This window comes from Hypomesus nipponensis, chromosome 9 (assembly GCF_054491055.1).
Source record: "Hypomesus nipponensis isolate SF chromosome 9, ASM5449105v1, whole genome shotgun sequence".
NCBI lineage: Eukaryota > Metazoa > Chordata > Actinopteri > Osmeriformes > Osmeridae > Hypomesus > Hypomesus nipponensis.
In genome coordinates, this window is record NC_140369.1 from 4,067,790 (window position 1) to 4,092,544 (window position 24,755).

At 49.5% G+C, this 24,755-nt stretch overlaps 2 protein-coding genes across 5 annotated transcripts; one reads left to right on the forward strand and one right to left on the reverse strand.

The window, feature by feature from the left end:
• The first annotated feature begins 10,988 nt into the window (after positions 1 to 10,988).
• Positions 10,989 to 13,306, forward strand: LOC146272419 (pyruvate dehydrogenase [acetyl-transferring]-phosphatase 1, mitochondrial). Its single transcript, XM_084704906.1, has one exon. It carries the CDS (start codon positions 11,033 to 11,035, stop codon positions 12,626 to 12,628), a length of 1,596 nt encoding a protein of 531 aa, XP_084561032.1. The 5' UTR covers positions 10,989 to 11,032; the 3' UTR covers positions 12,629 to 13,306.
• Positions 13,307 to 13,434: 128 nt separating this feature from the next.
• rbm39a (RNA binding motif protein 39a) lies at positions 13,435 to 21,529 on the reverse strand. Of its 4 annotated transcripts, none has more exons than XM_084704909.1 (16): positions 21,393 to 21,529; positions 20,539 to 20,601; positions 19,055 to 19,104; positions 18,681 to 18,854; positions 17,993 to 18,058; positions 17,836 to 17,889; positions 17,443 to 17,560; positions 17,060 to 17,212; positions 16,795 to 16,932; positions 16,510 to 16,575; positions 16,185 to 16,389; positions 15,706 to 15,792; positions 15,427 to 15,559; positions 14,867 to 14,972; positions 14,687 to 14,765; positions 13,435 to 14,519 (listed from the first exon to the last, which is right to left on the reverse strand). In XM_084704909.1, exons 2-16 carry the CDS (start codon positions 20,587 to 20,589, stop codon positions 14,416 to 14,418), a joined length of 1,584 nt encoding a protein of 527 aa, XP_084561035.1. In that variant the 5' UTR covers positions 20,590 to 20,601; positions 21,393 to 21,529; the 3' UTR covers positions 13,435 to 14,415. The 4 variants fall into 4 exon arrangements, with proteins under 4 accessions (XP_084561035.1, XP_084561034.1, XP_084561037.1 ...); XM_084704908.1 differs by having other exon boundaries at positions 17,054 to 17,212; XM_084704911.1 differs by lacking the exon at positions 17,993 to 18,058.
• Positions 21,530 to 24,755: the final 3,226 nt, after the last annotated feature.

Here is a 24,755-nt window from a genome sequence, read left to right on the forward strand (position 1 = left end):
AACGAAGTTACGGGAACACAACTACTTTAGAGAGGGGGAGAGAGAGAGAGAGAGAGAGAGAGAGAGAGAGAGAGAGAGAGAGAGAGAGAGAGAGAGAGAGAGAGAGAGAGAGAGAGAGAAAGAGACAGAGAAGGAGAGGAAAACTGGAAAGACCTTAAGAGTTCATCCCAGAGTCCTTCCCTCTCCTCCCCCTCCTCCCCCCTCCCCATCCTCCCCTCTCCTCCCCTCCTAACCCTAACCCTCCTCCCCTCTCCTCCCCTCTCCTCCCCTCTCCTCCCCATCCTCCCCTCTCCTCCCCTCCTAACCCTAACCCTCCTCCCCTCTCCTCCCCTCTCCTCCCCTCCCCTCCCCTCCCCTCTCCTCCCCTCTCCTCCCCTCTCCTCCCCCCTCTGTGTTCTGTGGAGGCAGGGGGGTGCTGGGTGTCTCTGTGGGACAGATCTGGTTTGGAGAGTGGTTCTCTCCTGCACTGAAGCTAACACTAACTCAAAGCAGCATCATAAACAATAACACACAGAGACCCTGGGGCAATATGCTCACTGCAGTCTGTGTGTGTGTGTGTCAATGTGTGTGTGTGGGTTCTTGTTTTGTGGAGGTACTGATTGGACAGATGAAAAGTAACCATGCATAGCTGATTGGCTGCCTGGTGTCAGATTAACAAGCTGGGGCTGTGTTCTGAGAATGTTTACATTTGACTGATTTGCATTTACATTAACACACACGCGCATTTCCATGTTAAGACTCACTACAGTGAAAGCGAATATCAGAGAATAGAAGCATGTTATTGTTTGCTCAGCAGCAGAGCAAACACATTTACATGAGTAGCTGTTTGATGCGATCAGAACAGTTTGATGTGTGGACAGAAGGGTTCTGTGGTAGACGATGATGATGAAGATGATGAAGACGATGACAGCAATGTTTGTGATGCTGAGGATGATTAAGAGTGATCCAGGAAGTGTGCAGGACACCCATGTACACACATACACACACGCATACACATATACACACACTCATGCACACACACACACTCACGTGAGCACCATATTCATGTCTGTATTTCAGAGAACACTGAGCTGCATAACTAATAACTGAGGTTGGTGGGCAGAGAGAGGAGAGTGGGCAAACAGTGTGAATGAGAGAGAGATTAAAAGAGACAAACAAAAGATAAAAAAAGAGAGAGGGATGTGAGGGAGGAAAGGAAAGAAAGAAAGAGAGAGAGAAAGAGAAAGAAAGAATAAAAGGGAGAGAAGGAGAGAGACAGTCAAAGCTAACCTGGTTGAACAGCAGTGTTCAGATCATCCAAGTTGTCTCTGTTCTGATCCCACCCTGGACTACAGATCCCAGAAGCCTCTGCTCCCCCCGCAAACATCAAAGAGCTGCTCCCTGCAGCAGACACACCGTTGATGGCCTCTGGCCCGCACACAAAGAGCTTAGCCACCTGACAGCCCTGCATCAGCCCTACGACAGGCCTTCATCTTCCCATGGGAGGGCTTGACTTTCCTGGCAGGGCGGAAGCTGTGGGATTGTGAGTCGACCATGTAGATCTGTCAGGGATTTCTCCAGCCAGCAAACTCTACTAGATGTCAACTCTGACATCTGGAAGGGGGAGGGGTCTAGAGGCAGCCGGATGGGGAAGGGCCTGGGTGCAACAGGAAGGGGAGGGGCCTGGGTGCAACAGGAAGGGGAGGGGCCTGGGTGCAACAGGATGGGAAGGGGCCTGGGTGCAACAGGAAGGGGAGGGGCCTGGGTGAAACAGGAAGGGGGTTTGGATGGCGCCAGAGGCTGTCATGTTTTGCTGCTGTTTCCCAACTGTCATTGGTCGGGGAACAATGGATTGTCAACTATTGATCAGCTATTGATTGGTCATTAGGAAGGAGCCTTAAATGGGACAGATATTGGCTGGCTGGAAGGGTAGTGCCAAGCTGCAGTATCAATACACACACGGGAACGTTCTAACATCTCTTCCCCCAGTTTCCCCTCACTCACCCCCCCTACTTTCTTCCTCCACCCACATCCCTCCACCCCCACCCCCACCCCACTACCAGAGTTGCTTATCTCAGCATTTAGAGCAAAATAATTAGCTTAGATCACCTCTCATCCCCCTTTTTTCTCCATCCTCCTCCCTCATTCTGCTTAACCTTTTCCTCTCCTCTTCTAATTCTCTCCTCCAGTTTCTTTCCTCTCCTCTCCTCTCTCCTGTCTCCTCTCTCCTGTCTCCTCATCTCTTCACCTTCCCCCCACCTTCTTTTCTCCTGTACTCCCTAGAGACAGGGATTCCACACAGGATCTCACAGGGGAGTGGAACCTGGTGTGTGTGTGTGTGTGTGTGATTACTCTCAGTCAGATATATGGGACGTATAAAACAGTTTTTCCAGAGTGGGCGATACACAGTATTGGCTGTGGCCTCCTCCAGCCTCCACACAAACCCTTTTTTACATGATATTACATTCTTTTTGATGTGCTCTCTAACTGGTGTAATTTCTCTGCTAATGCCACTGCTGTTGTTTGATGTTAGTTGAAAAACTGTATATGTTATGACAGATTTAAAAATATTTCACAGGAGATGATTAGCCGTACTTTACTTGCATGCGGCAGTTCTTAACTTGTTTTGGAAGGTGACAGGTGACGTTTTGTAGAAAAATGTTCCGGTGGAATGTTGTCCATTGGGAAGATTAATGTCAGCCATTCGAGGTCTCTTATTGGTTGGAGCTACAGCCCTCGTGGTTAGTATGGTTACCTGACACGCCCCACTCTCTCTCCTCCGAATAAAAACCACCAGCTCCAGGGCAGGCACAGTCACACACAAAACCTAAATTAATACGTATTGATTCTGAAATCACTTTAATTACCTCAGCCCTCAGGCTGTTTTTACCACTCTAACCTGAGAGCTAACGAGCATCGTTAGTCTGTAGCACTGAGACACAAGGTCCAGCTACTTCGACCCCCATCCACACACACACACACACACACACCCACACACATGCTCAAACCTCGTGCAAACACACAACACGGCCTCGCACCATTCGTCAGGCATAAATAATACATAACACAGCTCAGAAACCACTCTTTACTCTGGACAGGAGGGGCGTATCGCCCGGCTGGGTATGATTACTAACTCTGTCATTGTGTATTTTAGGCTGATCATAAACTTTCTTGCCTTCTGGCTTAGTCTGATGGGACCTCCTGGGATTAGGTGCTGGTCTAGGTCAACTGGAAGGCCGATCTCTTATAGCTGAAGCAACTCTGCATAGCTGCCCTCAACTCCCCTCTCCATCCATCCATCCATCCATCCATCCCTCGCTCTCACTCTCCTCCCACACCAGTGTTTTGGTCTGAAGATAGATGATGCTGCGTGCGGGACACTTGGGCAGGGGGCTCGTCGTGAGGCTGCAGGCTGCAGGCTGCAGGGCTGACCTCACCAGTGAGACGCCACACAGGAGCTGCAGACAGACAGCTGAATACAGTAGAACAACAGTGTTCAGGGTCAAAGACCAAATACTTGAAGAGGATTGTATCACCCACCGCCATATAACCTCCTTGGTGATAGAGCTCTCTGTGCAGGCGAAGTCCAGCCAGGACTCATTTTGTGCAATGAGAAGGACTGTGAGCCATCACTACTTTGCTTCCCCGTCTGTGAGCCGGCGTCAAACTGGACCCAGCCTCAGATCTCTCAGCCACTCCCGACTCGGCGAGGTTCAGAACCGACTCAGCGAACCAGGATAGCAGATCGACTTCAACAGGATTAACAGGCGACGATGCCTGCCCACAGCAGACGGCCGTCTGCCTTCCCCTCTGCTTTCATCTCCTGCAGCTTCTTCCTGGAGGATAATGAGGATCAGTGATTCGCTGGGAAGCATCAGGGGTATTCATCTTCCTCTGGGCTCCATTTACAGACTGCCATTGTTGGATGGAAAAGAGCGAAGAGCGAAGAGTTGGACTTCTGGCTAAGAGCAGGGCTGCTGAATAGCATTAATGCACCATTATTTCAACAAACACACCACAACAAAGACCTTCCCCTCTTCTCAGTCCTCCCTCCCTCCTCCCCCAAACCATCGAAGCCCGGAGCGCATAGAGAGAGGGCCACAAACACACTCACTTATTTGCCTGAGTGATCCTCCAAATGAGCTTTTCATGTGGAGATTTGAACATTATAAAGCCTCTAGACATCTCATCTCCAGAAGACTCTTTTTCTGCTCAACACAATAACACCATAGGCACCCCGTGAAGCTGAGAGGGAGAGGGTGTTGTGTCAATGAATTTGACAATCAATTAGCGTTGTCGGCAATGAAAAGCGACTGTTTGTTGCATCAGTGTAAGCGTAAACCAACACTGACAGAGACCAACACAGCTCCTTTAGTTGGGTTTGCATTGTTATCTCACAAAGCTAAGCCAGAGATAAAAGCTTGACTCACTCGCTAAAGAGAAACAATATATTTACCATGAATCTTTTCACGCAAATTATGGCTACTTACATTTTATATTTTACTTTGCTCCTTTTGTATAGTTAGTCCACATATTTAAGTTTCAATATTCCTAAATGTTTAATGTATGCACCTCCCTGTCAAAGTGAATTCCTTGTTTGTGCAAACATTCATGGCGAATAAAATCCCTTCTGATTCTGACGTCTGTAACATTACCACAATTACTGTGTGGAGGATGCTCATCTTGCTGAATTCTACTAGAAACTTTCATTCATTACTGAAATATCTGTTGCAGCCTATGCTTGTGTAGGTATTTGGATGTGTGTGTGTGTGTGTGTAAGACAGAGAAAAGTTCTGAGCAGCATGTCAGCATGTTGCAGAAGTATAATCCAGGGAAAATAGCCCTCACACACACACTCACTCCTCAGTCAGTCGTTCAGATGGCATGTAGTGTGTGTCGACATGCTGTCAAGCTTCTAGTTGAGTCTGTCAAGTGAACAGAGACTTGCCTCTTTCTCTCTGATTCAACCCACTGGCCTTGGGCAGGTTTTCCTGATTGGTCTGTCATCGTCACATGACTTCTGTCCTTTAGAATCCCAGGTAGGTATTTGCCACTTCTACTAATGAACACAGAGATTCTGGTTGTTTGGTATCGTAGAAGACTGTTCTCCAACAGCTCTTTCTTCTTTGTCTCTCCTCTCCTCCTTTCACATCTTCACAAGAACAGGACTGGTTTAATGACCCCTTTCTTCCCCCCTCCCTTCCTCCCTTCCTCCCTTCCTCCCTTCAGCACACACACACACACACATTCCCCTTGATCTATGCTCTGATGTGACCCAATGATCAGAGAACCCTGAATATTGTTTGATCTGACAAAGATTCAAGTCACTGCTTTATCTATAGTATCTAAGCTTTATTTTGTCTATATAAGTTCTCTCTTCTCCTCCCATCTCCTCTCTCTCTCTCTCCTCTTCTCAGCTCTCCTCTCCTCTCGTTCCCCTCTCCTCTCTTTCTTTTGTCTTTCTTCTTTCCTATCTTTTTTCCCTCCTTCCCCTCCCCTCTCTCTTTCTCCTCTCCTCTCTCCACCTCTCCTTTCCCGCCCTTTCTTTTTTCCCTGTTCAGCTTAGTCCCCTTACCCTAGAGGAGCCTGCGTAATGAGCACCATACATCTTGAGAGGACAGACAGCAAGCAAACAGCAGCATTCCAAACGTGTGTGTGTGTGTACATAATGAGCACAGAGTGGGCCAGAACAGTAATCAATGTCGCCCAGACAGGTCTGACAGTGGGAGTGTATTATCACAGAATTCAGCCCCACCCTGAAGCACTGCTACACTCACACACACACACACACACAGCGATGATACACACACACTCTGAAACACATACATACTCACTCCTTACACTTCCATAATGATGTTGCACACGCAGCGACGCCACACGCACACAGCGAAACACACACACACACACAGCCATGATACACACAAACCGAAACACACACACACACACATACTCGCTTACACTTCCCCGGTGCTGCAGTGCTGCGATCACATGTTCCCCCTCGGGGCCTGAGACGGCTCCTTGTCACACTCGTTACCAGTGATGGATGATGCAATGCTAACCTGTGACACCGGACTTGTAGACCACAGGGAAACAAACACCAAACAACAACACCAACACCAACACCAGCAACACGTCCACCCCTCTCCCACGCAGGCCTGCGTCAGCAGCCTCCGCACACACGCAGCTGTCTGCTCTCCCAGGTGTGGTTAATATTACATCCTCACACCCCTCGAACACTTCCCTGAATCCTGCAAAACAACTGTGGGAGTCCTCCGTAGAGGACTGTCCTATCCTCTACAGCTGGCAGAAGTAGATCAGCAGCTGTAAAGTAGCAGAGGTTGGAGTCCTGCCTAGATTGTAACTTGAGTCCAATGAGTTAGCAAGAATATAGAAAACTGAATGTTTTTGTGAAAGAATTGTAGAGGGGAAACACTGTTCTGTGGTCTCTCTGTTTTGCAGTCTTAGTTAAGTTTCTTGGAGTCATTAGCCGGATTGAAAAATGTTTCCCTGCAGTTCGACCCAGGGGTCATGATTGACGTCTGAATGCTCCGCTCAACATGGTCCTTAACCACAATCACACATCTAATTAAATCACATTCAATTTGTGTATACTGGGACATTTGTTTCCAAATATATTATCTGAGGCTAATAGGGAGTCAGGTGGCTGAGCGGTGAGGGAATCTGGCTAGTAATCAGAAGGTTGCCACTTCGATTCCCGACTGTGCCAAATGACATTGTGTCCTTGGGCAAGGCACTTCCCCTTACTTGCCTCGGGGGGAATGTCCCTGTACTTTCTGTAAGTCACTCTGGATAAGAGCGTCTGCTAAATGTAAATGAGGCTTTTGCATTAGATATTTAACACACACGCTGAACCAGGTCGCCAACCGGAAACCAGTCTCCATGACGGGCAACGGGTGTTCTGATCTCCTCTTTCACCAACTCTCTGGAGGAGGGGATCCCTCTCTGAATTGCTCCTCCCAAGCTTTCTTCCATTTTTTCTCCCGCAGTTCTATGGGCGTATGTGAAGCCCTCTGTGACATGCTTGCGTGTAAAAAGGGCTATACAAATACATTTTGATTTGATAATCAAGTCAAGCATTTCATTTACGTCCCAATGCTCTGGGAACGATCACAAAACAGATTTGAGTCTACAATACATTTGGCAATTTAACTCTATTCTGTCCAGGATAATATTTATATGATCAAGCCCAACATCAATGAAACATCAGAATTTGACTTGTTTTGAAAGCCCCTCTCAATGCTTCACATTCCAGATCTGATGCAGGTGTTCCAGCCCCCAGGGTGGATTCAGACGAGCAACACACACACACACACACACACACAGAAGTACTACACACCCACCCACACACACACACACACGTACTACACATACACATAAACACGAACACACACAGCCTCACAGTCTCACACATGCTCTCAACACACACACACACACAAATGCACAGACATACATTGACATATTTCCACAAACACACCAGCTCACCATGATCAGATAAAGTATCCTCATTTGGACTGCATGGCTCAGTGTGAGAAAGAGTGTGTGTATGTCAGTGTGTGCGCGTGTGAGAGAGAGAGAGAGAGAGAGAGAGAGAGAGAGAGAGAGAGAGAGAGAGAGAGAGAGAGAGAGAGAGAGAGAGATAGAGAGAGAGAGAGAGAAAGTGACAATGTGTATGCATAAATGTATGTATGTGTGTATGTGGAGGGGTAGGGTGTGAGTGTGTATATTTCTAGTGTATGCGTGTGTGAAGCGGAGAGAGAGAGAGAGAGAGAGAGAGAGAGAGAGAGAGAGAGAGAGAGAGAGAGAGTGTGTTTGTGTGTGTGTGTGTGTGTGTGCGTGTGAAGAGGAAAGCCTGTGTGTGATAATCAGAATTGACGTGAGCAAGTAGCTTACTGCTGTGTTAGGAGTGAGAGAGTGAATGGAAGGAGGGAGAGAGGAACGTGTGCAGAGGAATATTACATAGGACAGACACAGCAGGCTGTTGCATGGATGCATCTTATGTGTTTCTTTGTGTGTGTGTGTGCTTGGGTGTGTGTGTGTGCTTGTGTGTGTACGTGTCTGTGTGTATGTGTGTTTGAGTATGTGTGTGTGTGTGTGCATGCGTGCACCTGTTCCAGAGATGATGAAAGACCTGCTGAGCTCTCCTCTCCACAGCCCTCCTCTTCGTCCTGCTCAATCTCACACACTACCCCTTAGAGAACGCACCTCAGCCTTTCAACACATCACACACACACACAGCCCACTCCGCCTGCCAATAGACCCCCCCCCCTCCAGCATCCCTCTCCTGATCGCTTGCATGCTCGTTTGAGAAATCTTAATTCACAGTGAATAATTCATTGTGTTGAAGGAAGGCAGGCAAGGCAGGGGTACGTGATTGGATGTTGCCCTCGTTAAAGGCTGCAGGTCCACAGAGGTTGTGATCAGCCCAGATCCCCTTCCATCTCCTCCACAGCTGGAGCACTGCAGGTGGGGGGTCTGGAGGAGGGAGGGAGGGAGGGAGGGAGGGAGGGAGGGAGGGAGGGAGGGAGGGAGGGAGGGAGGGAGGGAGGGAGGGAGGGAGGGAGGGAGGGAGGGAGGGAGGGAGGGAGGGAGGGAGGGAGGGAGGGAGGGAGGGAGGGAGGGAGGGAGGGAGGGAGGGAGGGAGGGAGGGAGGGAGGGAGGGAGGGAGGGAGGGAGGGAGGGAGGGAGGGAGGGAGGGAGGGAGGGAGGGAGGGAGTATAAAGGGGGGATGTTGTTGTTGAGGTTGTTGTGGTCTGTTGAGGTTGTCGGTTAGAGGAGGTTGAAAGTGAACGTAGTAAATGTGCACAGCAGTATGATCAGCAGTATCTCTAAACTGACTCCTCCAACCTGAGCTCTCAACACACACACTCCCCCTCAGGGAACTTGCCTGGTAAATGTAACTCCTCACTCTTCGTCATGTCAAATCCTGTGAAGTTGCTGATGTCATCTTCCCACCAGGTTCCAGCAGTATCCGGGCTGAGGGGGTGGGAGAGCCTTTTCTGGGACGAGGCTCCGGAAGTTGAATGTGAGCGTGTCTGGGTGGTTCAGAGTTTGGGCAGTGACAGGCGATGGAGACGTGACTGCTGAGGACTCCTGGGAAATAGACAGGATTTCTACCTGCATTAAAAATGAACAGCTTTTCCAAACTCACCTCTCACACACTCCCATTCACTCCTGCTTGGTATTCCAGAGCACAGAAATAGAAGATAGATGCCGGGTTATCTACCTTCATCACATCTGACTAAGCATCAAAATATGATGCATCTTTCATTAACATCTATGTTCGTTCTGTCTCTCTCTGTCTCTCTCTGTCTCTCTCTGTCTCTCTCTGTCTCTCTCTGTTACTGTCTCTGTCTATCTCTACCTTTCTTTCTGTTTTTGTTTCTGATGTCTCTCTCTCTCAAGCTCTCCCTCACTCTCATCTCTATCATTTTAATTATTTGTCTCAGCTTTTTCTCTCTCTTTGCCTCTCTCTTTCGCTCTCTCATTTTTTCTCCCACTTTGTCTCTGGCAGGTCGACCAAACATGAATCTGTCAATCTCCCGACTCAAGTGGAAAATGGTAAATTAACAGGCTGTATCAACATTAAGTGCAGCGGAGGAAACAAAAACAGAAACATTACCATGTTGCGCGGTTGGTAGTCTGTGTCTTCTTTAGATGGACCATCGGCTCCACGGGAAATGGGTAAGCTACAGCGCCATCTACAGGCCGCAGGGCATCACGGCACGCATCTGTGGAGACTCCAGACAGACCGAAATTGTTGAGTCACAGCTGCAGCATCTAATGGAATCTGCCGCCTCAGGGATGAATATCAAGTGTTCTTTATTCATTCACACCTTAACCTGCAGACACGCAGAATCGTCCAGCTCAGTCTGAACTCAGTTCTTTTAATATTTCCAGGAGTAAATTATTTTCCCCGAAGGGCATTTCTGAAATGCGTTAACTTGCAATAGAGGTGCGTTGAAGTAGTAGCTTTTTGAAATGTGCCGTGAGTGCTTGGATCTGGCGTTTTTCAGTGTTTTGGTGCTGCAGAACTAAGCATGTACTGTGTTTATAAGATCTTTGAAACACCACCATAAACTGTTGCGAGTCCTGGGGGTAAACATTATTTTCATAATTAATGCCAGCTAATTGATTTTTATTAAGTGAGGCCTAGGATCAATAAAGATGTGGACTCTTTTAATCGAACCACCCGTCATCAACATGTTCCATTATGGGAGGGAAAACGTGGTTTTATATTTCAACATAACCACAGCCCGGTTAGTTTATAGATCAGCCATTGGTAAACTGACACATGATTATGTTCCAGTCAAAGGTCAGACTACATTGTGTAGACAGTACAGGAGCAAAATCGACACTCCGTTTATGAAACCACTTTTCTTCAGCCGTGTCTTTCACGAGAAGTGTTTGAAATAGTAGAAATGATTTGCACTCTTCTGTGAGCATTTATGGTTAATGTATTAAACAGGCAGGAACAGAATGACATGAGGGGGAAAAAAATCAAGTGACAATGTGACAAAGCTCTTTTCAAGATCACAGATTTTCAGGTAAGTGGTCTGTCTTCCGTGTTCTATGTAAGTGAGGGTGTTTGTTAGTTTTAAAGCCTATTTTAGTTTTTAGCCTATTTCTCCACAATGTTTCTGCTTGTGAGATGCAGAGGTTGTTTGGGGAACCTCTTGGCACAAAGTACTTGGCCACAAGTCTGAAAGCACAGGATCACATGTTAGTTACAACTGACAGTGCTCTGTGTTAAAGCCAACTTCACATACAACTGTCTCTCCCCGTAAGTCTTGATCACTTTTTCAGAATTGTATATTTGAACTGATTTCCCAAAAAGGAAATCACCAAGCGGTAGAAGTCTTCTCAACCAGTAACAAAGCAACGAAAACCCTAACATATTTACCTGTTTGTGATCTAACAAACGTCTCTGTTCTGTAAAGCATCTATCTACATTCTGACCCAAGGCATTTCTATGTCTTTAAACAAGGCGAGGAAGAGTAGCCACTCCAGATTGGTCTCCCTCCACCCCTGGACCATGCCACGCTGGGTGACGCCACGCTGGATGACGCCACACTGGACCAAGTCTCAACTGAAGATAACCAGGGCTAGATCCCTCACTCAGGGCTGCCCTGGCCCCTCCCCCAGACCCTACCATTCCTCTGCCTCACCCACTCACTTGACAAAACTACACTACCCAGCATGCCTCGGTGGAAAGAGGAAGTACAGGACTGACTACCAGGCCAGCCAGATCACCCCTCCCAAAATCAACAACCTTCTGAAAGCCAACGAGTACAGCTACAAGGTCAGCGGGAACAGCTACGACGCCCGCAGCCCGGCCAACTGGGCGTCGGGGTTCGACAGCAACGTCCTGGCCTCCAACTCCCCCATGGAGGACCGGCGCAGCGCCGCCACCTGCCTACAGAGCAGGGGAATGCTGCTGGGGGTGTTCGACGGCCACGCGGGCTCCGCCTGCGCCCAGGCGGTCAGCGAGAGGCTGTTCTACTACATCGCCGTGGCGCTGCTGCCCCTGCGGACCCTGCTGGACATGGAGGAGGCAGTGGAAAACGAGAGGCCCGTCTTCCCCATGCTGCAGTGGCACAAGCACCCCAACGACCACGTGAGCACGGACGCGGGGAAGCTGTACTTCAGCAGCCTGAGGACCTACTGGCAGGAGAGGATCGACCTGGAGATGCACGAGGAGGAGCAGGAGAGGGACGTCCCCAAGGCCCTGGTCAATGCCTTCCGCAGGCTGGACAACGACATCTCCCTGGAGGCCCAGGTGGACCACAGGGAGGAAGGGGACCCCTTCTCTCTCTTCACCCCGCTGAGGGTGGCCCTGTCGGGCTGCACGGCCTGCGTGGCCCACCTGGACGGCCCCATGCTCCACGTGGCCAACCTGGGGGACAGCAGGGCGGTGCTGGGCGTGCAGGAGGACGACGGCAGCTGGAACGCTCTCACCATTACCAACGACCACAACGCCAACAACCCGGACGAGCTCCACAGGGTGCTGTCGGAGCACCCCGCCCAGGAGCGACGCACCGCGGTGAAACACGACCGCCTCCTGGGATTGCTCATGCCCTTCCGGGCCTTCGGAGACGTCAAGTTCAAGTGGAGCGGGGAAATGCTCAGCCGGATGCACGAGGCCCGTCCGGAGATCCAGTCCCTGGCCAGCGAGTTCTCCAAGACCCTGCCCCCCAACTACCACACGCCCCCATACCTGACGGCTGAGCCAGAGGTGACCCGACATCGGCTGAGGCCCAGGGACAAGTTCCTGGTGCTGGCCACAGACGGGTTGTGGGAGCTGATGCACAGGCAGACAGTGGTGCAGGTGATCGGGGAGCACCTGGCGGGGCAGCGCTGGCAGCAGCCGGTGTCTGGCTCCGCCTCGTCCTCTACCACCCTGGGGCAGATGCAGCGCCTCCTGCTGGAGAGGAGGAGCCGAGCACTGTGGGCCCTGGAGGACGACAACACGGCCACGCACGTGATCCGGCACGCGCTGGGGGGCGACGGGTACGGAGGGGTGGACCCTCGCCGATTGGCCAAGATGCTCAGCCTCCCACAGGACCTGAGCCGGATGTACCGGGACGACGTGACCGTCACCGTCATCCACCTCAACAGCCCCGACAGCTAGAGCCAATCAGATGCAGCCGGTGCAGCTAGAGCCAATCAGATGCATCCGGTACAGCTGGAGCCAATCAGATGCATTCTGTGCAGCTAGAGCCAATCAGATGCATTCTGTGCAGCTAGAGCCAATCAGATGAATCCGGTACAGCTGGAGCCAATCAGATGCATTCTGTGCAGCTAGAGCCAATCAGATGCATCCGGTGCAGCTAGAGCCAATCAGTTGCATCCAGTACACCTCCGGCCATCAACATACATCTGGATTTACCTAAATACACCTCTAGATACTAACATACACCCAAACTTATCCAAATACATGCACCCATAAAAACACCTTGAGCTAACTCAAAACATACACCCCAACCAATCAACATACCGGTACATAAAAAATGCAACTTGAGCAATTAAAACACTCCTAGAACTATCACACCACATTTAGAGCTATGGGACAAGACGCTCTCCTTGCTCCAACCAACTACCAGCTGGAATGCATGTCTACGCACCGCCACATGCAGACTTCTGACACAGACACTGTGAAACAGGATGGGAAACAGAAACAGTTTTTCCCCACATTGACATCATTCATATCACTTCCCACTAGTGTGTTACTTTCCTGGTTTGAGCTATCTTTGTAAGTATACATGGCCTGTGATTCATGCAAGGATTATAAAAGCTACCGTTCAATGTACTGAGTCAGTCGTATCTATGATGCATTTTCGTTTTAATGTTTGGGGGGAAAAAAATTGACAAAAATATTACTTCTCACAAAGCAACAAATTGCTCCACATTTTGTACGAGATAATAAAGAGGCAGACCTGACTTTAAAATAAAATTTTAATCAAGGTCTTTACAAAAACAAATCTTGATTAGAAAACAGATACTTAAATACCAAATGGTCTCTCTCTCTCTATATATGAGCACAATGAGTTACCAGTCACTACATTTCCACAGCTCATGGAGCTTAATCATTGGAGAATATTCTGGTGCTGGAGGAGAAACCGAAATGCTTTTCTCTGAGGGGAGGAAACCCTCCTCTCGCTGAGGGGAGGAAACCCTCCTCTCGCTGAGGGGAGGAAACCCTCCTCTCGCTGAGGGGAGGAAACCCTCCTCTCGCTGAGGGGAGGAAACCCTCCTCTCGCTGAGGGGAGGAAACCCTCCTCTCGCTGAGGGGAGGAAACCCTCCTCTCGCTGAGGGGAGGAAACCCTCCTCTCGCTGAGGGGAGGAAACCCTCCTCTCGCTGAGGGGAGGAAACCCTCCTCTCGCTGAGGGGAGGAAACCCTCCTCTCGCTGAGGGGAGGAAACCCTCCTCTCGCTGAGGGGAGGAAACCCTCCTCTCGCTGTGACCAGGTTGTGTCTACTGTTCAGCACCTCCTCTGGGAGAAAACATGCCCATCAAAGCTATCAAGCACAAGACAATGTTGTTATCCACAAGAATAAACTTAGAAAAAAATTAAGATAAAATGGTCATCGAATCCACCCACTTCCTCCTCAGAGCATCTAAGCTCCTCCCCTCAGGGGGTCAGACTGCTGACAGGCCATGCCCCCCTGAGGCCTTCAGAACTTGCCCCTCTAATCCCAGATGAAGAGGAAACCTAAAACTTGAAACAAAAACATAACTCGACATCTAGTAACATCAAAAGAACACTGGCAGAACCTGCAGGACTGAAATCAACAGCACGTACAGACGAGATGTCGAAACTTGAGAAATAGAAGAAAAAAAAAAGAGAGGGACATTTTGATAAGGTACAGTGTCCAATCAGATCCCAGAGGGGGGGAGGGGCAGAGTAGAGATGAGATCATCGGCGAGGGGGCGGGACCAGGAGCTGAGTGGCCGTTACAGAGTCGGGAAACAGGTTGTGATAGGTCGGGAGTGGGACGTAGGCCGCCGTTATCATCTTGCCTGCGGACGAGAACAAGACAAGTTGTTAGAGACCGTTACGTAAAACATCGATCGCTTTGCTACCAGGGCGACGCAGAAACAGTCAAGTCCCTTCTGATGTACTATGAGGCTCAGTTACATCCTTTGAAGTCACTGAGACTACAAAGAAAACCTTTGTTGCATCTTACCAGCAAAGTATCTCCCGTGTAAGGCGTTGACAGCTGCCATGGCAGCAGGAATTGTGGGACACTTCACATACACGTTACCCTGGTGATAAGGAAAAGAAAAAAAATCATAAGCAACTGACTTCTGATTGAATAGTTTCCGCAGCGTCCGATTCTGATTAGACGACGAAGCTAGAGGCTCACCTCAGTGGAGTTCTTGTCAACGTATATGTGAACGACTCCGCCATGTTTGTTACATTCCTCGATGACGTCGTGCTGGATGTCCATATCCCACCCTGGGGTGTCCTCACTGGAGGACCAGGGAGAGAAGAAGAAGGTTAGTAGTGATGATCTTCACAGGGAGAGAAGAAGAAGAAGGTTAGTAGTGATGATCTTCACAGGGAGAGAAGAAGGAGGAAGTTAGTAGAGATGATCTTTACAGGGAGAGAAGAAGGTTAGTAGTGATGACCTTCACAGGGAGAGAAAAAGGAGGAAGATAGTAGAGATGGTCTTTACAGGGAGAAAATAAAAAGCTTAGAAGTGATCTTCACAGGGAGAGGAGGAAGTTGGTAGTGATGATCTTCACAGGGAGAAAAGAAGGTTAGTAGTGATGATCTTCACAGGGAGAGAAGAAGAAACTTCATTTGAACCAGGTGTCTTGGAGCAGGGAAACATCTAAAACATGCAGGAGAGTGGTCCCCGAGGACCAGGGTTGAAGACCACTGGTCTATGAGAGCATGTCTGAGCAGGTGTGCGCTACGTACTTCTGTGGGTTAAACATGTTGGACAGCTGGAAGCAGTGTGTGGCGAGAGGCTGGGAGGGCAGATTCATGGCCGTGTTCATGCCCTGGTTCATGTTCATATTCATGTTCATGTTCATCCCTGGGTTCATGGCAGCTGTGGATGCACAAACAGGGTGTGACTACAGTGGCACAATGGTATAGTTAAATCAAGTGTTACCAAGTCATTCGGGTTTTGTTTGTCAATTGTATGAATCCAGGTGCGGTGTGTGTGTGTGCGCCCAGGGGCAGCAGGTGGTCTACCTGAGACAGCAGCCATGGCTCCTATAGCGATGGCTCCACTCATCTGGAGGGCCTGCTGAGCAGCAGGGGGGATCTGAAGACCAGTACCTGAGAGAGAGAGAGAGAGTCAGAGGGAGAGAGAGAGTCAGAGAGAGAGAGAGAGTCAGAGAGAGGGAGTCAGAGGGAGAGAGAGAGAGAGAGAGTCAGAGAGAGGGAGTCAGAGGGAGAGAGAGAGAGCGGGAGTCAGAGGGAGAGAGAGTCAGAGAGAGGGAGTCAGAGGGAGAGAGAGAGTCAGAGAGAGAGAGAGAGAGAGAGAGAGAGAGAGAGAGAGAGAGAGAGAGAGAGAGCGGGAGTCAGAGGGAGAGAGAGAGTCAGAGGGAGAGAGAGTCAGAGGGAGAGAGTCACACACCAAAGCATTAGCTTGTATCCAGGTAGCAAGACTTCCACCAGTATCTTCAGTACAGGCCGCTGTGTGTAGACGTGCCAACACATGTTCTCACCCTCTGCCAGGCGGGCCATGAGCTGCAGCCGCCCGGTGGTGCCCAGGTCGATGCCGGTGCGCTCCAGCTCGTCGCTGTCCAGGAAGGAGCTGGCGTTGGAGGCGTCGGTGCGCTCCGTCACGTGACCCACCTTCATGGGCCGGCCAGCCAGCTCGAAGCCGTTCAGCTGCTCCAGGGCCTTCTTGGCGCACTCGGCATCCGCAAACTACACACAGAACACACACGGGTCAAACAAACACACAGATTGTGAAAATAAATTGTTTATTGGTGATCTTGTTATAAAACGGAGAGAGAAACACGGCTGGAGAAAGAAAGAGAGGCTCACCGTGATGAATCCATATCCTTTAGACCGGCCCGTCTCGCTGTCCATCATCAGCTGGATACTCTCTATCTGCAGGTTCACAAACAGGACACGCGGGTTAGGACTAGGCTAACGCTACAGGCCCCGGCTAGCCCACAGCGCCACCTGGCTGCAGGGAGCGTGTCCCCACAAGCCAGCGAGGAGGAGGAGGAGGAGGGCGAGGGAGAAGGGGGGAGGAGGAAGAAGGGGTAGGAGGGAGAGGGAGAAGAGGAGGAGGGAGAGAAAGAGGGGGAGGAGGGAGAGGCTCACCCTTCCGAATGGCTCGAAGATCCCCCTCAGCATCTCCTCTGTGATGTTGAAGTGCAGGGAGCCCACATACAGCCTCATGGGCCCGGCGTTGCCCTTCTGCAGGTTGTTGGCCATGGCGGCTGCTCTGTTCTTCTCCGCCTGCACACGCACGCGAGAGCATCGTCCACGCACAAACACAAAACACACGGTCACATGTAGACAGCTCCTGCACAACACTTGGGTGGAAATGGGGCGTGTGGGTGCTGAGGTGATTACTGACCATTACCTGTGAGGCCTGGACGATGATGGGGACACCCAGCAGTCTCTGACCAGACAGGCCAATGGCCAGGGGGACAGAGTTGGCCTCCACAAACTCGATGTAGGCGATGCCCTTTGACCTCCGGGAGTTCCTGTCGGAGATCATGCGGACGTCTCGCACCTGTTGAGGGGGGGGTCACAACGTCAGCTGACCATAAACACCATTCAGGGCTTCTCATTGGCTGCTGTCTCCATGGACAGTAAACAGGTAAATAGTTTCAGCAACAGTAATGGTCGTAGAAACAATTGCCGATTCTAGAATCAGTGGCCGATTCTAGAATTCAGATTGACTCCAAAAGGGCGTGAGGGTTCTAGAAGGGGAGGTGACAGACAGCAGGGCAGTGGACTGACCTTGCCCACGGCTGAGAAGAACTCTTCCAGGTCTCTGGGTCGTATCCGGGCGGCCAGCTGCATGCAGAACACGGTGCGTGCATCTCTCTCCTCCGGGGTCAGGTTGTCTATGGGCTGCCTGAAACACACAGGGACACACTCACTAACACAGGCAAACCACTACCACTTCTGGGGAAGAACATTTGAATTGTTTCATTTAATATATATTTTGGGACCATGCTTTGTTGGACAGTTTTTTTTTTTTTTTTTTTTTTAAGTCAAGTGAGACAGGAAAGAGAGGTGGAGACGTGCAGCAACGGGCCACAGCTGGATTCGAACCCGCTGCCTACATGGTACTTCTCCAGTGAGCTACCGGGGCCACCGTGAATGGGGATATTGAGGCATGCAGCTCACCTGACTGGACTCTTGTCCTTCTTGAAAGGGCTTCTGCTTCTTGAGCGCCTACGACTAAAAGAGACAAGACATTATTCAGTACTCTCCTCACGTCCATGCAAATACACACACGCGCACAACAAGCCACTCAAAACACAGAAAGAAGTGTGATAGAGACCTTAGTTTGATGGCAGCTGGAGGGCCAATCTTGCCTCTGGAACCACCGTTAAATTTGGGCCCAGCGCTGTGATTGAAAACAAGGTTGGTCTCAGTGATCTAAGACTGCTGTTGCTGCTGTGCTACAGGGCGGGGCCCGGGGCCAGGACAGCGATGGGTGTATATAGGGGTGTGTGTGAGGCGGAATGAGGTGTGTGTTGAGAGAGAGGCTACTAGGGACCATGTGACAGCCCTAGCCTCACTAGAAGTTCATAAAGGGGCGTTATCTATTGGGACCGAAGGGAGGGGAGCCCTTCATTTCCTCTGCCTCACCGAACCAGTTCCCCGCTGTGCCCTGTGCAGCTCCACAGGGCCATCCCCTCACCCAGAGAAACCCCCCCCCCCCAGACAGGGCTGACAGACAACGAGAACACAGGGCGGTGTTGAACGTGGGTGGTGTTGAACGTGGGTGGTGTTGAACGTGGGTGGTGTTGAATGTGGGCGGTGTTGAACAGGGTGGTGTTGAACGCGGTCGGTGTTGAACAGGGTGGTGTTGAATGTGGGCGGTGTTGAACAGGGTGGTGTTGAATGTGGGCGGTGTTGAACAAGGTGGTGTTGAACGTGGACAGTGTTGAATGTGGGAGGTGTTGAACGTGGGCGGTGTTAAACAGGGTGGTGTTAAACGTGGGCATAGTGGATGGGATACATACAAGGTGGTCTTGTGGTCTCGGTAGCGTCCTCCGCGCTCCCGGCTGCGTGAGCGTCGGCGCTCCTTGCTGCGGCTCCTCTTGCGCTCGCGGCTTCGACTCCTCTTCCTGTCGTGGCTCTTCTTCCTCTCGCCGCTCCGGCTCCTCTTCTTCTCTCGGCTCCGGCTACGCTTCTTCCTGGTGGGGTGGCGGACATGTTTCAGGATGCGTGTGACCATTTGACTTGTGACGAAATTAGACTGGTCTTGGTGCTTTTGTTGTGTTTGAAGCAAATAAAGTGTGTGGCGGTGTGTGTGTGTGGCGGTGTGTGTGTGTGTGTGTGTGTGTGGCGGTGTGTGTGTGTGTGTGTGTGTGTGTGTGTGTGAGACGAGACCTACTTCTTGCTCCGCTCCTCATGTCCGTTAGGACTACTGGGCTTGATGTCATCCTAAGCAGGGTCGACAGAAGAACAGCATGAGGACGAAGAGGCAACATTTCAAGTCGTCAGGATAAAAAAAAAGGGGTGGGGGTGGGGGAACAAGAGAACATAATAATGATCATTTAAAAGGGGTTCATACAGCATCATCAACTGCTACAGTAGAGGGAGTTGGGGGGGGGGGGGGCTGGCTATCCCATATTAGAATGGGTCAGTTATTCAGAGTCTGGTCAGCAGCCAGCCAGCCAGACCAGGGCTGCTTGCTGGGGCCTAGCGCCCAGCGGGAGCAGCCAGACACTGGTCCGGCTCCAGCAGGTGAGGCCTGTCCTCTCAGGTCTTCAGCCATTTTCCAGGGTGGACTGTAAGAGCTTGCTGCCACCTCTCTCTCTCTGTCTCACATCAGCTCGCCCTGAAGCAGACAGGGAGTCACACTGCTTAGTCACTGCCACCCAACCAACCACAGGCAAGATTAGATGATATGAGCTGGTAAAAAAAAAAAAAATTGAAGAAAAAAAAAAGTAGGAAAAAAAAAAAGGTCCTAAATGCATGGAGTTTCCCTATTGGTCAAAACTGTTTCTCTCTACTGCTTGTGCAATGCTGCCATGGAAGCCATACTGGCTAAGTGGAACAGTGTGTCATGTTATGATCTACTGAAAGCATGCAGAACAGAATAACATTCTATAGTCTAGTCAATCATCGTTTTGGGAGAGACTCTTACATGGAGCCACGTGATTGGTCAGGAGACATCAGCTGTTCTACAGGTTAAACGCGTCATTGGTGGAACCAGTGTGGTAAAAAAGAAAGCCCCTTGAGGGTCCCTTTCACTAGAAGGGGACATACACAGCAGCATGGGGTGAGAGTGGACATGTTGATCTGCCCCAACTCCCTCCTCAGTAATAGCAGCCCATGCAGTCTTTGTGGTTCGGGGGGTGAGTCTGCTCCCTATAGCATTACACAAAGACGCTGGTCTGTACCAGCTTGTCTATATCATTAGCAGCTATGCACTCGTACCATTCCATGCATTTCGAATAATGTGGTGTCGGCGGTCTTCATCATAAGTCTCATATTACATTGTTCTTGTTCATCCACTGCAATCGCCTGGTGGAACTGGCCACTCCATGACCCAACAATATTGTTACCAAGGGGACCACAGTACAGCAATACATTGGGCAATTACTACCTTCATTTTTTGACAGATCACACTGGAATTCATGGAAGTAGAGGTGAGATATCGTTAGGCAAGTCTACAAAGAGAGATAGATGGGCATTTATTCATTGTCTGAAAAGGAACTTGCAGCATCAAATTATCAGCATCACAGACAAATGAGCAAGTAGTCTAGAAATTGAGGGTCTGGGGCAGAGGTAGCAAAACAATACAGGGACTAGTGGTCAACATCAATGGAGTTAGTAAACTTCAGCCACCAGAAGCACTGAGGGTAGACCCACCTTGCGGTATGGAGCCTCAAGCATGGCCTCAATGTCAAAATCATCTGCCATGGTGCTGGAACTCTGTGGAAGAACAGATCGTACCCATTATGGCCACAAAACAAACATGTTACACCTTCGCATCAGTAATAGGATAGGATGCATGGAGTGGAAATATTCTAGTTAAATCAATCAACTCCAGCTGGCAAATGTGTGCCGATAGTCTAGTATTTCAGCAGTATGACGGTTGATTTGGGGGACATTTTACACGGAAGTAGAGGCCAGCAGGGTGTAGTATATTTGCTGGAAGGAACCTGACGACCATAACAAACGAGTCCAACACAATTACTATCACGTTTAACTTTGAATGTAAGACGTTACGAAAATGTGTTTATAATTAGCAAGGGAATGATACATATAACCCGTCCAAACAATAACCAACATAGCATGTTTAGTTAAAAACTATTTTGTCAATGCCTGGCTTAACGTTAGCTTGTTAGCTAGCTGGCTAACGAGTCCAATTCCGGGGGATAGCAGCAGTGAGTTCACGTTGACTAGTATTCGGACGAACGTCTACGCCTGTGTTACGCACAACATTTCTGCTGAATGAATAACGTTTAATCGGGCTGTATATGTTGGACATGTACGACATTCTCAAACTTGACGAACAATAACAAAATACGCTAGCTTGTTATGATCGTCATGGGCACACGCAGTGATAACGTAGCTAGCCAGCAACCAGTTATGGCCAGCGTAGGTAGCTAGGCCTCCCACGAGTGTTTTACCTTCACCGTCTTAAGTAGCAAAACGATTGAAGTTACGTTATTGTTACGGTTTATTATTATTTTACTGTGCGAAAAAGAACAATAACGCACCTTTAGCAGTCTTGGTCGGCTGTTCTTTGGGTCAGATCTGACGAAAAAAGGATTGTTGTGTTTCGTCGTTCCCCGCGCTCATCTAATGGCGCATGCACGCAACCTTTACCGCTCGTGCTGCGTGACTGCTGTCTGAAAGAGCGCGAGGACTGTGTCCTACCGCGAGACTGTTTTCAAGATTTAAATCCCCCAAAAGTATTACGTAACGTGACCACAACTTGGATAATGTGTTTAGTGTTCGGTGTTTTTTAATTAAAGAAGCTGACTATGTTCATCCATTTGAAGAAACAAAGCGTTAGTGGAAAATTAAAAAAATATATAATTTTGTCTTAATCGCTGGGTCAGGCTGTCCAAAATGGTTGTTTCCTGCAGCAGAGGGAGCCAGAGAATCAAAGCCGGCCATTTATTTGCGTTTCTGTCACTCAGAAAACACACCTGTATTACTGTCTCTGTGACTTCCAGTTCTTGTAGAACTATATACCTAGAGTCTACATGTGAGCTACGGGGGAAAAAATTACACTTTGTTGAGCAAATGGATATCGTGTAGACCTATAAATGTTGCTTTATATGTCTACAAAAAGACCCTGCATCCTGTGTTTAAGAAGAGTGAATCTAATGTAACGTGAACAAACATCTGATGCTGAGATGAGAAACAACGAACAACTTTCTTTTGATTTCGTGTGGACGTTGAGGAAGACATTGAGCTTTTATGTAGGCAAAATGTTTGTGTTGTTAGGATATTTGTGGTTTACGGACTGTAAACTGGCTTGTTATCCTTCACGGCGCCGGTCCCTTTTCAGAAGTCTGGGAGAAAGAAGAGAGATAAGGGGGTGAGAGGGAGAAAAAGAGAGGGGAGAGGAAGAGAGAGCAGAGACAACAAACAGTTGACCCATAAACATTACCAGCCTCACAGCAAGAAGATCCTGGGTTTGATTCCCGCATAGGGCACCTTTGGCACCGGAGGTATGTTCTCACCGGGTCATGCTCTCCCCAGGCCAGGTAGCCTATCTGCCGGGCCTTTCCGTGTGGATATTGCATGTTTTCTTAGTGCTCAGAAGGGTTTCCTCCACAAGAACCCCATACATGCATAAACCTAATAAACAGAGAGCAGTTTGCTCTCCTACCCAGTCCCTGACCAAGACATGGGCACGGGCACTTGGAATTCGTCCCTCGGCCCACTGCTCCTGGCTGCCCTTAGAGGAACAACAGCATGGATGGGAAACATACAGAGAAGGCATTTCTTTGGTGGACATGCATGGAGTCCTGCATGTGTGTGTGTGTGTATTCTCTGTGCTACCGCTCCCTGCGCAAGTGTGTGTGTCATACTGTGAGATGTTTAGAGATTAAACATTTCATTATCTTCTTCAGTGGGCCAGGACTATCAATGAACGTGTCTCAGATAAAAAAAACTTGAAATTGAAAATATGTAAACTATGTAAAATATGTAAATGTAGGGAGTCACATGGCTGAGCGGTTAGGGAATCGGCCTAGTAATCTGAAGTTGCCAGATCGATCTATTTCCGGCCGAGCCAAATGACGATGTGTCCTTGGGCAAGACACTTCACCCTACTTGCCTCAGGGGGAATGTCCCTGTACTTACTGTAAGTCGCTCTGGATAAGAGCTTCTGCTAAATGACTAAATGTAAATGTAAACGAATGAAAAAAGCGCTAAACTTATTCCTCTCTGAAGCGAGAGTGGAGATATAAAGACCAGTAGATGTCCTCTGGCCCCTCCTGCCTCCACCACACACACACACACACACACTCACACACTCACACACACTCACACAGCACACACACACTCACACACACACACACACACACACACACACACACTCACACACTCACACACACACACACACTCACACATGTAACCGGTGTGAATTGGTGAAACTCACTCCTCAGGTATGTAATGGGCCACCCGCGTCAACGAAAAGCTAGCTGTTCTTTGGCGTAACTGGTAGTGGTTGCGCTTGGGAGTCGAGAGGTGGCAGGTTCTCACTCTCTCACTCTCAGGTTCACACTCTCTGTCACACAGCTGCTCTCTGTCTCACACTCTTGGGAGGATGTGGGAGAAAAAGGAAGTGGACCATGGGGTCGGAAGAGTAGGATGAGGGGTGAGGAGGGGAGAGAAACAACCGAGAGCAAGGACAGTGACAAATACAATTGGGAGAGAGGACGTGTGAGAGAGAAAACAAGAAAGAGTTGTCAAGGAAGAGAGAGAGAGAGAAAGTTGGCAGAAAAAAAAGAAAAGGAGAGAGAGAGAGAGAGAGAGAGAGAGAGAGAGAAAGAGGGAGGGAGAGAGAGAGAGAGAGAGAGAGAGAGAGAGAGAGAGAGAGAGAGAAAAACAGAGAGAGTGTGTCCCCGGGGGAGTCGGTCAGTATAAACATGACACACATCTGGAGAACGGCAGATTCTTGACACGTTACAGGAACTAGTCTGGCGACCAGCATAGCGCACAGCCGTTCATCTTCCAGTCACACATACTCACACACACCCCTCACAGCCCCCCCAGCTCCCCACCCCCATGCTTATTCACTTTTTCCGCTGGGTTCCCTGGCTGTTTTTCCCAGTGGTGTTAGACAGCAGTGTCGGCTCTTCTGCTATGAGAGCCAGGAGAGATATCTGTGGCCTATGACCTCTCTCTCCAGGTAAGAGGCAGATAAAAGCAAGGCATCATCTAACATGCATGTTATCCTATTGCAACATTAATGCAATATCTCTAAATCTTGTGGATTTTTTTTGCGTTTGGTAGACAGGGAAAACATGTTTGTACTGTGTGTGTGTGTGTGTGTTTGTGAACGTGCGAAGCCCCTGTGTTGTTGCATTCTTGCACTTAACTTTAAGAGAGTGTTTGTGTGTGTTTGTGTGCATGTGTGTGAGGGTTCGTTAGGGGAGCGGAGCGATGCATTCTTTCCATTACCCAGACCAAATCAATGCACTGAACGTTGAGCCAACAGGCCTCTCTCCTCCCCTCCATCCTCCCTCGCCTCCCTTCCCCTGTTCCTCCCCATCTCCCCCTCTCCTTCCCCACTTCCTCCTTAATACCTCCCACTCCCCATCCTCTCTGGGTGTAACAGGGGGGAAAGTGGAAAGAGCTGACCCAGGCCTGTGACAGCAGGGCTAACTTCCACGTTGCTCCGCTCCGCTTCCTTGCATTCTCTAAAACACACGGAAACACACGCGCACACACACAAACATTCACACACACATATTCACAAATCAGTGAAACAGCCAAGCGCCTGCCAACAACCGAACGTGTCTCAAACAACAACAGCTACAGTTCAACTGTCTGAGTGGGGCCATTTGATGCAGTGAAACCACACAGACATGACAGATACGCTGCTGAAACGAAGTGGAAAT